This window comes from Drosophila simulans, chromosome X (assembly GCF_016746395.2).
Source record: "Drosophila simulans strain w501 chromosome X, Prin_Dsim_3.1, whole genome shotgun sequence".
In the NCBI taxonomy this organism is placed as follows: domain Eukaryota; kingdom Metazoa; phylum Arthropoda; class Insecta; order Diptera; family Drosophilidae; genus Drosophila; species Drosophila simulans.
In genome coordinates, this window is record NC_052525.2 from 18075464 (window position 1) to 18094036 (window position 18573).

Below are 18573 nucleotides of genomic sequence, written 5' to 3' on the forward strand. Positions count from 1 at the left end.
GGGATTGGAGTATGGGCATGCACCGGGAGTAGTGGGCAGTGGGCAAATGCATTTTTCTGCCATTACGCGCCCACTGCAATTGTTTAACGCGTTTAATTACATTTGTTGGCCGGCACTTAATGTTTTTATAATTAATAGAATCAATATTGATACTGGCCCCCCCGAAGTGACCCGCTACATCCTCATCCTTCTGCGATTGCGATGATGATTCCAATTGCACCGCAGCTGTGGTTAATTGTAGATTAAAAATGTAGCCAATGCGGTTGAGGTTCAGGGAAGCGTTAAACGTCTGGTCAAACTATGGGCGTTGAGCAAACAAAGTTGGACCAGCACACTTTAACCAGGTTAACCCGCACCCGCATCAGCCATCGACTCTTTAAATGTTAAATGTTTAACTGCCGCGACTTGCAATTAATTACATTCGCTTACACATGAGGAGATCTGTAAGCATGCATGCGAAATGCACGGCTAGCTCCTGCTCCTCGTCATCCTCATCCACATGCTCCTCCTGGATGCTGAGCACGGGAAGGCGCAGAGGCAGCCGCCCAAGGACGCTTTAGAATGCAGGCAGCGTAAAAGATTAGCCCGATTAGTTCAAAGGGTTCAGGAGAGCCCACTTGAGAATTCCACGGCGTAAACACATTTCCTTTTTGGCCCGGGGAGGATGGAGTCCCATGTCTAAATCCGCGATTTGCCATTGCCACATCGTTATATGAATATGGAATGACCGGCATCCGAGGGGTGGATTTGGCCAATGGAAAGACAACCGCAGTGTGCGTGTTTTTTATTTAATCGAATAAAAGAAACATAATTTTAAGAGTAAAAATTCTCTTCTTCTGGACACTTACTTCAGGAAGGAAGCGTAGGACGGTTGGGTTTTCTTCTTCTGATCATTGTCTTTGTTCTGGTCGTTGTTCTGATTCTTGCTTTGGATGTTGTTCTGGTTGTTGTTCTTATTCTTGCTTTGGATGTTGTTCTGGTTGTTGCTCTGATCCTTGCTTTGGATGTTGTCCTGGATGTTGTCCTGGGTGTTGTTCTGGTTGTTGTTCTGATTCTTGCTTTGGATGTTTTTCTGATTATTGTTTTGGATGTTGTTCTGATTCTTGCTTTGTATGTTGTTCTTATTCTTGCTTTGGATGTTGTTCTGGTTGTTGTTCTGATCCTTGCTTTGGATGTTGTCCTGAATGTTGTCCTGGGTGTTGTTCTGGTTGTTGTTCTGATTCTTGCTTTGGATGTTTTTCTGATTATTGTTTTGGATGTTGTTCTGATTCTTGCTTTGGATGTTGTTCTGATTCTTGCTTTGGATGTTGTTTTGGTTGTTGTTCTGGTTGTTGTTCTGACTCTTGCTTTGAATGTTTTTCTGGTTGTTCTGATTCTTGCTTTGGATGTTGTTCTGGTTGTTGTTCTGATTCTTGCTTTGGATGTTTTTCTGATTATTGTTTTGGATGTTGTTCTGATTCTTGCTTTGGATGTTGTTCTGATTATTGCTTTGGATGTTGTTTTGGTTGTTGTTCTGACTCTTGCTTTGAATGTTTTTCTGAATATTGTTCTGATTCTTGCTTTGGATGTTGTTCTGATTCTTGCTTTGGATGTTGTTTTGGTTGTGGTTCTGATTCTTGCTTTGGATGTTGTTCTGGTTGTTGCTCTGATTCTTGCCTTGGACGTTGTTCTGATTGTTGTACTGATTCTTGATTTGGATGTTGTTCTGATTCTTCCTTTGGATGTTGTTCTGGTTGTTGTTCTGATCCTTGCTTTGGATGTTGTCCTGGATGTTGTCCTGAATGTTGTCCTGAATGTTGTCCTGAATGTTGCCCTGGATGTTGTCCTGAATGTTGTCCTGAATGTTGTCCTGAATGTTGTCCTGAATGTTGTCCTGAATGTTGTCCTGGATGTTGTCCTGAATGTTGTCCTGAATGTTGTCCTGAATGTTGTCCTGGATGTTGTCCTGGATGTTGTCCTGGATGTTGTTCTGGATGTTGTCCTGGATGTTGTCCTGGGTGTTGTTCTGGTTGTTGTTCTGGTTGTTGTTCTGGTTGTTGTTCTGGTTGTTGTTCTGGGTGTTGTTCTGGGTGTTCTGGTTGTTGTTCTGGTTGTTATTCTGGTTGTTGTTCTGATTCTCACCTTGGATGTTGTTCTGATCCCTTCCTTGGATGTTGTTCTGATCCTTGCCTTGGATATTGTTCTGGTTGTTGTTCTGGCTGTTGTCCTGATTGTTGTCCTGGTTGTTGTTCTGAATCTCGCGTTGGATGTTGACCTGATTCTTGCCTTGAATGTTGTCCTGGTTGTTGTCCTGATTCTTGCCTTGAATGTTGTCCTGGTTGTTGTCCTGATTCTTGCCTTGAATGTTGTCCTGGTTGTTGTTCGGATTCATGCTTTGGATGTTGATCTGGTTGTTGTCCTGATTCTTGCCTTGAATGTTGTCCTGGTTGTTGTCCTGATCCTTCCTTTGGATGTTGTTTTGGTTGTTGTTCTGATTCATGGTTTGAATGTTGTTCTGGTTGTTGTTCGGATTCATGCTTTGGATGTTGATCTGGTTGTTGTCCTGATTCTTGCCTTGAATGTTGTCCTGGTTGTTGTCCTGATCGTTCCTTTGGATGTTGTTTTGGTTGTTGTTCTGATTCATGGTTTGAATGTTGTTCTGGTTGTTGTTCGGATTCATGCTTTGGATGTTGATCTGGTTGTTGTCTTGATTCTTGCCTTGAATGTTGTCCTGGTTGTTGTTCTGATTCATGCTTTGAATGTTGTTCTGGTTGTTGTTCGGATTCATGCTTTGGATATTGATCTGGTTGTTGTCCTGATTCTTGCCTTGAATGTTGTCCTGGTTGTTGTCCTGATCGTTCCTTTGGATGTTGTTTTGGTTGTTGTTCTGATTCATGGTTTGAATGTTGTTCTGGTTGTTGTTCGGATTCATGCTTTGGATGTTGATCTGGTTGTTGTTGTTGTTGGGTGCACCATCATCCTGGACAAGTGCTCCACTTTGGGGAAAGGATAGTGGCAAGGAAATCCTTAAGAGGCGAATACTTGGCGTGTTGTCACACGACACACCCACATTGTGTTCGAAGCCTTGGCGAGGATCGGGAGGTATCCTGATTTGCTGCATCTCGGCGCTCCCATTGTTCAAGTTCACTCCTCCAGGTCCGCCATATGGCGGAATCTTGTTCGTGTCCGGGTTGCTTCCATTCTGGTGATAGGTATTTATAGGTATTACATTGCGCCGAGGACTCATAAGGTTGAGTGGTGGCATATTCATAGGCATACCCATGGAGCTAGACTGCTCCATCCGACTTGGACTGAGCATCTGCAAAGGCACCGGAAGCAATCCGACGCCCATGCCCCTGCCCATGTGGTTCATGTGACTGACCTGGTTCATGTGGCTCATATTCGGGGCCATATTGCCGTTGAAGGACATTCCGTAGTGGGATGGATGAGTCTGGTGTGCCTGATGTGGCGAATGTGGCGAAGGTACCGGATGAGTCATATGTCCGTAAGGATTCTGGCCATGAGTGCCTTGATTCGGACAAGGGCCGTATCCACGACCACGACCATGACCGTACCCGTTGCCACTGTTGATGTTTTGCATCATGGGCGGGCCGGCACTGTGGCCGGTATTGCCGCCCACCTCGAACAGGATCGGTCCCATGGGCTTCTCCTGCCGTATCGGATACATGTTTGGAGGGAATGGTGGTGGTATTGGTTGTACCGGAGGAGGAGGTCTCATATAAATTCCACTGGGACCTGCCTGCTCCTGGCTAAACATAGCTGCATTGTTGTCGGGATTGGGCCACTGCTGTTGGCTGTACATCGGATTGAACTGGTTACCACTATAGTGTTCCTGGGAAGTCGAAGGCTTCTTGGATTGAGTACCAGCCGGGCCACCATTGGGATTGGGCCACTGCTGTTGGCTGCACATCGGATTGAACTGGTTACCAATATAGTTTTCCTGGAAAGTCGAAGGCTTATTGGTTTGAGTACCAGACGGGCCTCCATTGGGATTGGGACATTGCTGTTGGCTGTACTTCGGATTGAACTGGTTACCAATATAGTGTTCGTGGGAAGTCGAAGGCATCTTGGATTGTGTACCAGCCGAGCCTCCATTGGCATTGCAAGCCACGTCATCTATTTTGGGCATTGGAGGTATTGGAGGCATTGGCGGCATCTGGGGCAAAGGAGGCAACAACTCCTGATCGGACCGAACGAGAGGAAGACGATGGACTGTGATATAAGTTGGAATCACATTGGTTATCCCTTGGGAGCAGGGCGGTGTGGTAGACCCCGACGTGATGTAGTTTACGAACTCTCCGAAGTGGTAAGGCCGCTGCTGGACATTGCCGCCACTGCAATTTGGATCAGGCACCTTCGCGTCCTTGTTTTTATGCTCAGCTCCGCCCTCATCATTATCGTCGTCAGCCTCCTCTTCGGCGATGTTGTCTTTGCATGCCTTCTTATTCTTTACATATTCCCCCAGCTCCATCTGGGCGAACTTGAGCAAGCCGGAGGTTTCGGTGCTCGACGAATCGGAGCTCGATGTAGAGGATTCCACCTGTATATTGGTTTTATCCATGTATTCAAAGCTCAGTGGATACACGTTCAGCCTTAGCTGTTCATATTCAATAGGGTAGACAAATCTCACCAGGGGTTGGAATAGATCAGAAGCCATCTTATCGCTGCCACTTTGTGTGCCCGCACAGACTGGGTTTCCTCCGTTGTTGTAGTTCGTATTGCTCCCGTCACTATTTTCGCTGGTACGACCACTACCGATGGGACCAAAGCGACATTGATTCGGCTGGTTGTGCGGACTGTTGGGACCTTGCATGCGGTAGCCACGGTACCCCCCATCTTGGAAGCGCGCTGCTCCACACAGCCTGTGCGGCTGTGGGCTATTCCTCGACGCCATCGGATGACCCGCCTGCATTCCCGGATGTGGATGCGGATGGGAATGGGCACAGGTATGCGGATGGAGATGCGGATGTGGTGTTGGTGAATGGTGATGCGCTGGTGGATTCGGATGCTGAAAGGCCTTTGGATGCGGTGGCCGGGGCATGCGATGTGGCGCAGGATGCGGACCTTGATTAGAATGCATGGTCATTGCTAGCGAGGTATAATATGGAGGTATGCGTATTAAGTCAGCAGCCAGGGAATCGTTAGCTAAATAAAACTTACGCATAGGCCTACTCCAGAAGCAAAACGACTGTTGTGGTGGTGGTCCGCTCTGTGAGCCTCCTGGCCCGGATACTGTCGGATACGCCTGCGGTATTCTCGGTCCACCGGGTCCTCCGCCTGGTGCCCTGAGCATTCGAGGAGTGTTAATAGGTGATCCTGTATAGTATGCAGCACCCGGACCAGGTGCTGGCGGCGGCCCAGGTGCTGGCGGCGGGACAGGTGCTGGCGGCGGGACAGATGCTGGCGGCGGCCCAAGTGCTGGCGGGACAATTGCTGGTGGCGGAACAGTTGATGGCAGCGGGAAAGTTGTTGGCGGCGGGACAGTTGTTGGCGGCAGGACATTTGCTGGCGGCAGGACAATTGCTGGCGGCGGAACAGTTGATGGCAGCGGGAAAGTTGTTGGCAGCGGGAAAGTTGTTGGCGGCGGGACATTTGCTGGCGGCGGGACAATTGCTGGCGGCGGGACAATTGCTGGCGGCGGAACAGTTGATGGCAGCGGGACAGTTGTTGGCGGCGGGACAGTTGTTGGCGGCAGGACAATTGCTGGCGGCGGGACATTTGCTGGCGGCGGGACATTTGCTGGCGGCGGGACAGTTGCTGGCGGCGGGACAGTTGTTGGCGGAGGGACAGATGATGGTGGTGGCACAGGTGCTGGTGGTGGCACAGGTGCTGGTGGTGGCACAGGTGCTGGTGGTGGCACAGCCGCCGAATCCGATCTTCCCTGATTGAAGAACATGCAGATGCAAAGGTATTCCGTCTGAGTGGTGGCTTCCACATGCTTGGGAGTTTTCTGGGGAGACCGCGGTGGTCGAGCCAATGCTACGTGAACTTGAAATGCACAACACTCACCTGGACAATGGCCAGATCCTCTGGCGTGAGACTGTTCGGATGGATGTCGAAGGGCCGATTGAGTCCAGTGAGGTTCGTCCAGGGACGCGGCGTATTCTATAGATGGGATCACAATATTATTTAGCATGTTATTAGATTCCCAACCTTACCGCTGGCATGAAGATACTCGGATGTAGCGGAGGTGTGTCCAGAATAGCGCTGGTGTACTCGGCCATCTGTAAGGTCGTCATGTACTTAAAGGGACCCTGGAGTAGGGGCAACATCAGGTCATTGGCTCTTATTAAAAGGTTTCGCAGCGTTGCCATGAACTCATCCCGTTTCACACCCATGTCGTCCAGCTGCCCGGCAAAGGACTCGAAGGATGGAAACTCTGGGGATATTTTGAACTTCGTTGGATCTGTGAGAAAATGGCGAGAATTGTTGGTTCTGGGTATCGACGCTCTTCCAGAAGCCTTCTGCGTAAGATTTTCATCTGTTGGTGGTTGTGGTGGTGGTGACTGCGGTGGTGATGGTTGCGGTGCTGGTGGTGGTGGTGTTCGTTTTTTGTTTAAGTTGGCAATCCAGGTATCTCTTGCTTTAGATTTTGGGATCTCTCGCCGGTTAGGGATTAGTTCAATCCGGTGTACTTCGGTCTTCGCGCCCTTATAGTTGTTCTTGATGCGCTTGCCGGTGGTAGGATCGACGAAGTAGTAGCTCCGAGGAATATTGCCCCCCCCTGGTCCGATGTATGGCCCCGTTCCGTTTGCGAGGCCAAACTCGAAGGAGTTTCTCGGCGCCGAATTGTGGGGTGCACTCGGTGGGGGCTCCTCTTCGTTTGACTGTATGCGGGATCTGTATCTGGTACCCATGGGATAAAACACAGGTGCGTCAGGGGACATCTTAACTTTGATGGAACCTTCCTGTTTACTCGATGGCTTTTGTGTGTCCGGTCGTTCTTCATCAATGTGTTCCTTTGGGTGATTCGTTGCTAACTCTGTTGGTAGATTTTTTGGGGGACTTGCTTGTGGATCTGGTGGCATAACTGCTGATGGGATATCTGCTGGGATATCTGCTATGGGATCTGCTGACGAATCTGCTGACGAATCTGGCAGAGCATCCGCTGAAGAATCCGGTGAAGGATCCGCTGATGGATCCGCTGATGAATCCGCTGATGAATCCGCTGATGAATCCGCTGATGAATCCGCTGATGAATCTGCTGATGAATCCGCTAAAGGATCGGCTGGAGGCTCTGCTGGTGAAGCTGATGTTGGATCTGCTGGGAGATGTGTTGGGAGATCTGCTGAAAGATCTGCTGGGATATCTTCAAGTTGTTCTGTTGTGGGATCTGCTGGGTGTTGAGCTGGATGCTCAACTAAATGTTCTGTTATGTGCACTGCGGAGGTTTCTGGTCGGGATTGTAGTCCTGGGTCTGCTTCTAGCACCGGTTCCACCTCCGATCCATGGTAACCCTCCTCACTCCTCCGGTCGATGAGCGGAAAACCATTGTGGATAAAGGCCAGGGCAGTGGAAGCCAAGGACATGCTGGATGTGTTGGAGATTTCCGCATTCGGTATGGGGCTGACCAAGTCTGAGGAGCATAGCTCCTCGCCGGGCACTGCCGGTTCCGTCATGCTGGAATCTGGGCTGAGATCCGGGCAACCCTGAAAAAAAGAAAGGTTTCCTGATTCATAGTTCGTGTGATTTAATAAGGCTATGCTTACTCTAGTTGCTGGGCAAAGGATACATCATGGGTGATCGAGTTGTCTTGCTGGCAGACGCGTAAGCTGCTGTTGAAGGACGTGCTTGGAATGGACAAGTAGTGGGGGACGTGTCTTCCGCGCAAGACAAAGCCTCTAACGCCCCCGCAACTCGTGGCGCAGCCCCCTCCGCTCTTCCCCTTCCGCGGAGATCCTGTCTGTTGTTGCTGCCGCTGTAAAAACATTTTTGCAATTATTTCAAATATTTTTCAACACGGCTTTGAAACGGCGACGTGCCGACGAGCTGGCGTCCAGGACGGAACCCTTTTGTTCTCGCATCTTGCGCCAAAATATTTTTCCACATTTTATTTGGCGCATATTTTTTACTGCCTCGCCTTGGCGCGAAATTAGCGTGAGGCAAGGAGCAAGGAGCACGGAGCACGGAGGACGCAGCAAGGAGCAAGCGAAAGGATGGCGAAGATAAACTTTAAATAAAACATGGCACACAAAGGGCCCAAGGGGAGGGGCTGCCAGGATATTTGGCAGGCAGGAATCGGGCGGCGGGTGGCGGGTTGCGTGGCTCCCGAAGGAGAGACGTCGAACGGCGCGGCACAGACCGCAATTCAAATAAAATCCTTTAGGGCTTTTGACTTTTAACTCATCCGTTTAACGAGCGCTCATGTTCGTGAGGCAGCAAAATATGCAATCCCGTCCAGGGTGGGGGATTTCCCGGCCAGGACAACAGCACCCTTGACACCTACACACACACACAAACACACACATATGCGAAGGCAGAGAGCCCGACACGTCCCACGGTCCACGTCCTTCGTCCTTCGTGCTCCGTACTTCTTGCCCCATGCAATTGCAAAACGAGAGCGAAACAAAACGCGAAACAAGCAAATCCCACTTAAGACCAGGAGGTATGCGACTGGCGAATACCCTTGGAAGAGCTTCTATAGACTTTGATTGGAACACAGAAATAACGAGGAACACACCAAGAAATTGCTACTGGTAAACAAAACATTGCTGCAAAACGAGCTGGTTCTGGATGAGAAATAGAGATGTGGAGGGTGACCAGTGCGTCGATGTGGCCGGCCATTTGGCGGCGAAAGCGATTTAAAATTTTTATGAGCCCTTTGGCCAGGCGTATCTGAATCTACGCTGCTGTGATTGCCTTTGTCACTATTCCCGTATTGCTGCGGAGCACACCACGATTCCGGCACAATAAGCCAAATCGATTGATGGCAATTTCTGAATTGAACAATTGCCACTCGACGGCGGGTGGCGGGGGGCGTGGGGCACTTTCGAGGGCGCAAATCCTCGTGCTCGACTGAAGGACGCTTTCAGCGAAAGGATGCGCCAGGCGTCGAAAGCCTCACTTAACTATGCAATCAGTCCGTTGTCCTTCGCCTTCGCCTCCGCCTCCGCCTGCGCAAGGCGGATTCGCGGAATGCTACCCAGTGATGGCGACATTTATGAACTGGCAAATACACTTGTCACGGCCACGCCCCCTTTTCGAGCATGCCTCGTTTAATAAATTGAGCGTTTTACGCAATTTATGCGGCTGATTTGACATTAATGTGGCCCAAACAGACTCGCCCACACACATGCATAAATAACTGCGCACACATGTATGTTTATTTACATGTTGCCACCACCCCACAAAGCCACCCAAGCACACCACACACACCGCGCACACCCCGCACACCCCCGTCTACCACCCCCGCTGGCGGCGTCTTCATCTTCTTTTCAGCTTCTTTTTATTTATGACAACATCTGTGCCGGTTACTTTAACTTGCTCCATTCGCGAGGGCGTTAACGTGCATGCCACACACACGTCATTAATCATTTTAACAGCCCGCAACTCCTTTAACTTCCACGTGTGATCGTCCCCCCGTTCGTCCTGCCCGTCCTCCTCGTCCTGTTCTTCCCGTTGGTCCCGTGTTTGTCTAGTTTCCGTTCCGCAAACTTGGGCCATTAAAAGCCTGAGCCACTAAGCCGGGCTTCCATTAACCAACGGTGGAACGTAACACACGCCTAGGACTCCGTATTGTGTTCTTTTGGCCGTACTGCGATGCAGTAGCTCATTCGACAAACAAAATTGCATTATGCCAGCGAAAAGTTGGATTTCCGCTGGCTTAGTGGCAACAGATCTCGCTGCCAATAAAAATCGTGGTATACATTTGGAATCTTGTTTGGGCGGCAAACTTTTCGCACTGTATACGAGTTCAGAACAACTGATATTTTTCTAATCTAATAACCCTAAACAAATGGGAAAAACTATTCTTACATCTATAAACTATTAATTTAATTATTTAAAGTCAAAGGCTTTTGCTTCATTTTGGTGAAAAGTTGGCTGCAGAAGCTGCTCCCCTTCCAAAATCTAAGCCCGAATATTTTGTCAAAGCTCAGTTAACCTGGAATGCGTGAACCCACATCCCAGTTCCCAGTTGTCAGTTCCTGGTAGTTAGTTTTGGTTACGCCTCCTCCCCAGCTGGGCCACAACAATTCCCAGTTGCCAGTCAAAGTCGAAGAGTTGAAAACCCTCAGACGCAGCAATAATTCACGTGTGCCAGCTAATAAATTAGAGGGAATGCGCATCAAAGGATAACTTTTGCGCTCCACTTAATGCCAGGACGACCCCATCCCGCCCGGAAAGCATTAACCTGGCGAAATAATCAGCTGTAAATATTTTATACAACGTGCAACTTTGACAAACGAAATTCCCGGCGGCGGGCGAAACTATGTGTGGCATGCTCGAATTGCGTGCCGCGGTAATCCGGGCACAGCTTCTCATGGATACAGGCTGGCCATCGCGGCAAGATGACCATGATGGTGACGGGGAGCGGCTTACGATAAGAAAGCAACAAATAGAAATGAACATCAATGGCTAATCAAAATAAATGCGAAGAGGAATGGCGCCGCAAGAAGTGCTCGTGACAAATGTCGAGCTTAGCAGGCAGTGGGGAACGGTGGGTTGTGGCTTGTGGGTTGGGGATTCATCTGAATCTGGAGGCAGCTTTGCACAAATCCCTGCTCGTTTTGGAGCAGGCCATAAATTCATTTTGGCTCGCTGCACATGCAAATGTCCTGTCCAACTGTCCTAATGAGTGGCGTGGAGTGGGCGCCCGGCAAAAACAGCACACAATGAGTCCTTAAAGATTAATTAATCTTTTGGTGCCACATGCGGCTGCCGTCGAGGATAATGCGTGAGGCAAGTGTGCGAGTGCGAGTGTGTGTGTATTTGTCGGCTGACCATTGTCCGGCGTCCTTTCTGGTTACGGTTTTAAGCTAATGACACAAAACGCCAAAAAGGATGCGAACCGCAACCCCGAAGGGGTCAGAACAGGATCGTTCAGTGGTGGTGGGTGTGGGTATGGGTGTGGGGCTCCTGGTCGAGCTTATCTTTTGCTTTTGAAGAAATAATTAATGACCTCGTTTTTGCCACTGTGCCACACGGACCAGACACCACGGACAAGGGAGCTAGGCAGGCCATTAAAAATCGTTTATTTCGATTTGATTTAATCCAAAATAGATTGCCTGTCCTGAGGACCCAGTGCACACAGTGCCCAGTTCCCTGCTCCCTGCTGCCTGCTGCCTGGACAAACGGACGATGCGGCCAATTTATGCACTCAATTTGCAGTGGGCCGGGTGGAGATGGAGCAGCCAGCAGCCAGCAGCCGCATAGCTGTGCGTTTATAAATTTCATTGGTTAATCCTTATTTTCGCATTAAGCGCGAGCACCACCGCAACCGCTATGCAAATGTTGCATTGTCCTGTTGCACCAACGCCATGGAGCACCCGCCCCCTGCCCAAACCCATGCTCCCGTTGGCAATTAAACTAATCGCACGCAGGGCTTAAAACGCGATTTGTGGCGTCGATTGCCAATTGCGGCACGGCCCTTTGGCCTTTTACCGATTTTGCGATTTGCCACAAAATTTATTTAACTGACAGGCGGCTGGATTTTGTCGGAGAACCCGATCCCAATCCAAATGTTTTCGTTTCGGGGGCAGCGGCCCGTTTTAGCGGTTTCTGCGGCACGGCGCCTAATGCAAATGTTTAGTTACGGTTACGGACATACAAGCGGATATACGAACAGGCCATAAGGGCATCACCAATGTGGAAGTGCATTGGAATATATGGGTGTATATGGTGTGTGGAGCACTCACCTGGTTGTTCAACCAAATCTTGAATCTCAACAAGCCACAAAAATTGCACAAGACAAAAACTTTTCGTTTCTTTCCCCCTGTTTTTCTTTACACAAAATATTTTTGATGTGAACTCCAATTGACTTCCACCAGAACTGAGAAACTTACTGAAAAGGTTTTGGGTCTAGGAACAAATTTTTCATGGCCACCTTGATCAAAATCATAGGAGACTCCATAACGATCTAGTCGCCTTTGAAACTAACGTTAAAGGATACTTAGAATTACTTGGAATGCGTCAAGATGGGCGTCAGGGGCAAGACGGATGGGATGGGGCAAGGGGGCTCATACAGGACTTGTAACGGGACGCAATATCGCTGCGAGAAACTGGAATCATCGGTTGCAGCTTGTGATGTCATTTAAAATGTTTTCGTTTCGGGGGCAGCAGCCCGTTTAAGCGGTTTCTGCGGCACGGCGCCTAATGCAAATTAGTTAGTTACGGACGGACAAACGGACCAGCGAACATACGAACAGGCCATAAGGGCATCACCAATGTGGGAATGTATTGGACAATATGGTGAGACAATTGGAAAAGTGCGTGGGGAGCACTCACCTGGTTGTTCAACTAAATCTTGAATCTCAACAGATCACAAAAATTGCACAAGACGAACACTTTTCTTTTTTTGCCCTGGTTTATCTTTACACAAAATATTTTAGATGTTAGCTCTAGCTCACTTGCAACAGAACTGAAAAACTTACTGAAAAGGTTCTGGGTCTGGGAACAAATTTTTCATGGCCACCTTGATCACCAAAATCATAGGTGACTCCATAACAAACTAACCGAATTAGGTTACTTAGTTGGTTAGCTTGAATGCCGAGCCATGTGCGGCTAAGTAGCGGACTACGCCGGTAGTCGATGGCCAAATCCCTCGATGGTCTTTAGCGGCTCGAAGGGAATCCGTCAAGAGGGCGTCAGTTTAATTGCGCACGTTGTCCTGAACGCGGCTGATGGGGCAGGGGAGTTCATCCAGGACTTGCCACGTGACGCAATATCGCTGCGAGACACTGGGATCATCGGTTGCAGCTTGTGGCTAATAGCGGGCAAGGAATAGGTACAGCCGATTTGATTTCTCGCAAATTTCATTAAGCTAGATAAATGGTCGGCGATTAACAAGCTGTCTGTTGTCCAAAGTCCTTTGCCCCTCGTCCTTTGGTATTTATGCAAAAATTCGTTATGGCTGCCAGAGGAGCGGAAGCGGAAATCACACGCACTTTGGCTTTAATACCCTAACAAGAAGCTGCTTGAAAACTTAAGAAAGGTGTGCAATTGGTAAAGGATATTATTGAGTATTCATGTTAAATATAACTATATATTACATATACATAAATGTCTCACATCGTTGTATGTTTTGAGATCAAGTATGCTTTTCCAAAACTTAAAATAAAAAATAAAAACAGTGCATATTTTAACATGCGATTTTTTGGTGTTTTTCAGTTATTTAAGAAAAGGTAGAGCATTCGCAGTCCGTTGACGCCCGGGAAGAAGTCTATTCCATTGTTGTGCTCGCTGTGACATGATAAATTGCTGGAAATTATTTCTCAACTGCTGCTGGCAACTTCCACCCCGCTCCATTTCCATTTCGAGGGATGCACGACTTCGCATATAGCTTTTTATATCGCGGCGATATCTGCGGTATCTGTGAAATGGCATACTTAAAAGTTAATTGTAGCCGAGCGCAAACTTTGCCGCAGTCAGTTTGTTGTTCCATTCCTGTTTTTTTTTTTCTTTTGGTTTTTGGTTTTGTGGCGGAGCAGGCGGTGTTCCGACGAATTTGAAATTTATTCAAATTTGGAACAAACTGCGACATGTTGTAATTCTCTTAGCGATTGTTGTCCTTGTCGCCTGTGCTTATCGTTCAAGATTTGTGTTCGCTGTGTCGCGCTGTTTGCCTGCCAATTTTCGGTGACTTGAAGATTTATCGCAGCGAAAGTCAATGGAGACTGAAATGCGGAATCCCAAATGCGACATCTGTGGGCTCCTGGATGCTTGGATGCTTGGGGATGCCTGGATGCGCAACTGCCTGGCTGCGTGGATTCCTGGCAAATTGGTCATTAAGTGACACGCAGACAGGCCACCCCGTGCTGTCCCCCCAGGATCCTGCATCCTCGCGGCAGAGGTCCTTGCAGCCGGGGACATTTTAATTTGGTCTGTCAGCGGCAGACGGCCGACGAAAAACCGCAAAATGCAGGAGCAGTGAAACTGCAGCGCAGGCAGACAAAACTGATTTGCCAAATGGCGACACCTGACCTGAACCGACCCATTCCGACCCATCCCGATCCTCCTCGATGACTACCATTTGTGCGGTGGCTGTGACAGGACATGTTGTTGATTTCTAATTTCACGCTGCGCTGTGTGAAAATCAACACCGTCACATGGCGTTCGCATCCGCATCCGCACTCGCAGAAGGGTCAAAAGGGTGCTGCCCGCAGAAAAACGCAGCTAATGAAGCCTGTGCCAATCGGGACAGGAGGTGGAGTGGGGTGCGGTGCGTGGTGCTCAGAGGACACCTGACCCACCTCATCCAGCGCACCCAACTAGCGACCCCACAACCACTTAACCCCAAACATTGGACATCGAACGCAATTCGCAATCCGCTATCCGCGTACGTATCCGCATCCACTTCCGCGTCTGGCCGCAATCAATCCGATCCCATCTGTCCTCGGCATGCCGCAAACTACCGTTATGTGGCCAAACTAGGAGGCGGCTATGGGGGCGTGGCAGGCGGTGAAATTAGCGCGATTTCCGCCACAACTTCTTGGCCAAAAGGAGCCGAAACAAAGGCAAATAAAACAAGAGAGAATGCTATAGTCGAGTTCCCCGACTGTTAGATACCCATTACTCAGCTAGTTTGAATGGCACATTTTTCAAAAGCGTGACAGACAGGTATGGTGGCTAGATCGACTCAGCTATTGATCCTAATCAAGAATATATATATACTTTATATAGTCGGAAACGCTTTCTTCTGCCTGTTACATACTTTCCAACGAATCCAGCATACCCTTTTACTCTACGCGTAACGGGTATAACAATGCGAATACAACGGAACAAAAGCCAAAAAGGGGGAACTTGGAATGAATGGAGCACCCTTTGAGCAAGGATATCTTCAATAGGGAACACTATGTAAAAAGGACAACGTAATTATGGGAATATGAATGGGAGTGTAATGCTATTAATCAGATTGAGATAGCACCTGCTCGTTTTGTAAAATAACATATATTTTAAAATACTAGTAAGGCTTATATTTAAAATTGTATCCTTAGACAAACGATATTAGAAATAGTCGGTTTTTAAAAACAAACCTTTGCTTATTTTTTAGGTATTTCTAATGACTTTCACTAATCTGTTCAGAGCATATCCTATTTTATATTTCAAAAAGTAAAAAAACAAGGCTATTTGCTTATTGGTGTGAAAATCTTTCCCCTTTTCCGGCTGAAAACAATAAACAAATCGGGATCTTCAACTGTGCAAGTACACTCGCCTCATCATCGCTAACTTGGTTAAAACAATAACACACCCAACAAATGCAGGACAACAACAATGGAGACGGAAGAAGGATGCGACCAAGTTGGTAAATCACCGAAATCCGCATCTTTAGCATCTTAACGGCCAATTTAGCAGCAGGGATGGAGGTGGCCGGGAGTGGCAGGATTGGGTGGCCAGGCGGCAAGGGGGTGAGGAGGTGAGGCAGCCAGAAAAAGACAGCGGTGAAATTAGACAAAAGCAGCAAAGGCAATAATAAAAGATAATAAAACAAACGTTAAGTCTGTGCAAATGCCAAGGACTCCTCGACGGGGAGCATCCTGCCCGGAGGTGGTAGACCGATGGGGTGGGGAGGTGCTCCAAGAAGGCCTTGCAAACTTCTCGGAGCTACAGAGATGCGGAGCTGCTGAGCTGGCCGAGCTAAATAAAAACACTTTTGGGAACAATAGACGTCGCCAGAGATATGACACTCCTTGTGCCCCAAGCCCCCGAGAACTTTTCCCCTGAACGCAAACTTTTGCTCCTTCTGGGCGTTTGTCATTCTTTCGCCATTTAGCCAGCCCCTCGAGCTGTGGGTCTGCGCCTCCGCCTTCTCGGTCCTCCAACCTCCAACCGCTTCATTATCTGCTCATCCCAATCCCCAGCCCCAGCTCCAGCTCCAGCTCCAATCCAACCCACTCGAGCTATCTTTCTGTTTAATTTCGCGTGCCGCAACGTGCAATTACACAAAGGATACAGAAGGATACACTAGGCAAATAGGTAGGAGGTCAGATAAGCAGGAATGGATGTACAGCAGGCTACAGGTAGGCCTCTCGGGGAAGAGGCTCACTGTCCTTCGGGACGTGACAGAGGATGCCATTATGTTCATCTACACAATGTGTTGGAGATAAGTAAAGCAGTGGTTCCATTTAAAAAACAGGTTGTAAACGATATAGAAGCAGTAGGCATTTAATAGGTAAGTTATGGACAGGACTTATCAAACCCAAAAAAAATAAAATATCGACTTAATGCACTAAGGTGCATTATATATTAGTAACAAAAAAACAGTTTGAAAAAATGAAGCAGCCACAGACTTTCGGCAGACAAATTGTAGTACACCTGGCGCCATCTATGGTTCAACTCTTGACAGGACAAGGTCAGGAGATACTTATCAAATGCAGAGCACAAAACTGTAACTTCTTTTCGTTATATATTTGTAACAAAATGCCAACTTATCAAAAGAAGTTTCAAACGATAAAGCAGCCACAAACTTTTAGCAGGCAAATTGGCGCCATCTATGGGTCATTTCTTGGCAGGATAAGGTCAGAAGTGACTTGAATTAGGTGCAGAAAAAGGCAAAATTATATTAAAGATATTAAATACATAAATTTATATTCCAAATCTAATTGCAATGCGACTGGTTTTAATTGATAGCCCATCCGTAGCTTTTTTGCAACGGATTTCTAGTACCACTGGCGCCATCTGTTAGTTAATTCTTAACAGGATACTTTTAGCCGAGACACATACCATGGCCAGGCCACAACTATACGACGTTCAAGTTCCTTTCGCTTCGCAAATCTAATGCCAGATCCCTCATCAGCTTTGGTCGCCCAGATCATTGCTGGATTTCCCACTCACTTCCTGCCGCTGCTAACCAATTAAACATTTCGGGGTGGGGAAAACTCATTTCCTGTCGGCTTTCCGTTGAGGTTTTCCCGCATATGCGTTGTTATTCGCTCGTTTGTTTTTCCCATTAGGTCGCTTTTCGCCCCACCCCAACACTCGATCATTTAGCAATTTTCGTTTCGCATTTCCGCCGCCGGTGGAACGACTCGACTTGTTTCTCGGCCAACGGAAACGGGCCAAAAATCGCACAATCGACGGCACTATGGCCAAATTCAAATCGAAATCGAAGTCCAAATGCGCCAGCAAAGCGTATCAAATGCCATGTTGACCGCATTTGGACAGGTTGCCATTGCCATCGCCCGATGGCCAAGTGCCAAGTGCCCAGTGCCAAATAGCGAGAGACGTGCGCATTCCAAAGCTCCGTGCTCCGTGCTTCTACTCTCCAGTCCCCAGATTGCCGATTACCGATCCCCGCCAGCGTTACCCATTGCCATTCCCATTCGACATTCTCCATTCTTCATTCAAGTGCCGCACTCGTGGCGCTATTTTTGATTCATTGAGCAATTGGCAATCACGTTCCCAAAAAAACAAAAAAAAACTAAACAGAAAATATGAAACAAAGTGGGGAGCAGCCATGGGCTATTAATTTCCGACACCGAATGGCTTTATGGGCACAATATCTGGCTTTCCCGGCTAATGCCCACTTCCTTCCGCTTTTGCCTTTTACGACTTATCCGCATCTCAAGTGCATCTCGAGCAGCTGCGACAATGCGCCCTGTGTTGCATGTTAAAAATACTCCAAACGAGTGTGGCATGTGCCGCAGCAGCTGGGAAACTGGCAAACTGGGAAGCTGAAATCGGAACTGGAGGCGCCACAACGAGTTGCGGGTGAAAGCGGACACCTAGATGGATCATTGGGACCAAGGGATCATCTCTAATGAGATGGGATCCAGCCAGCATTTCCCTCGATACTCTACTCTAGACTCTGAACTCTTTGGTCCGCCAGTTGGCATTTGCTAATTTATTCCACGTCGCGGCTAATTAATTTCTGCTGGCCAGGCCATCAGGCCCATGGCAGGCCAATCTCCCATCAGAAAGTCTTGCGTTCCGTGCGCGGAATGGTCAATAATGGATTGAGGGAAGCAATGCTGGGGCTGGGAGCGATGGGAGGAGGGATGTGGATGGGTGCCCACTGTTGGCTTTTCATTGGAAATTTTTTGCGCGTCGCCATCTAAACGAATTTTATTTACAAATATTATAGGCACTAATATGTATGGACAGCCATCGTTTAAGATTGTGTAACTGCACAGCGAGCAACATTAATAAATGCAAAGGCATTCGTTGTTGTCGTCGCAGATGACCATTTTCAATGTTAACTTGGAGACAATTCCGTAAAAATGCAAATGCCAAATGCGAAGTGCACCCAACGCTAGAGAAGGTGGAGGCGGAGGAGGAGGTGGAGGCCACCGCCTATTTCCATTTTCATTTTCATTTCCACTGAAAGACGTTTCCTGGCCCGCGTTTGCTTTTGCCGTCCCCGTTCCCATTCCCCATTCCCAATCCGATTCCCCATCCACATGCCGCTCCTCCCTTCTC

General features: G+C 48.3%; 1 protein-coding gene across 1 annotated transcript; it reads right to left on the bottom strand.

The window, feature by feature from the left end:
• Nucleotides 1–770: 770 nt before the first annotated feature.
• Nucleotides 771–12602, bottom strand: LOC27207599. Its single transcript, XM_044923593.1, has 8 exons — nucleotides 12445–12602; nucleotides 7710–7918; nucleotides 6159–7649; nucleotides 6010–6105; nucleotides 5161–5950; nucleotides 4631–5088; nucleotides 2417–4540; nucleotides 771–1735 (listed from the first exon to the last, which is right to left on the bottom strand). Exons 3-8 carry the CDS (start codon nucleotides 7617–7619, stop codon nucleotides 845–847), a joined length of 5820 nt encoding a protein of 1939 aa, XP_044779528.1. The 5' UTR covers nucleotides 7620–7649; nucleotides 7710–7918; nucleotides 12445–12602; the 3' UTR covers nucleotides 771–844.
• Between the last annotated feature and the right edge of the window lie 5971 nt (nucleotides 12603–18573).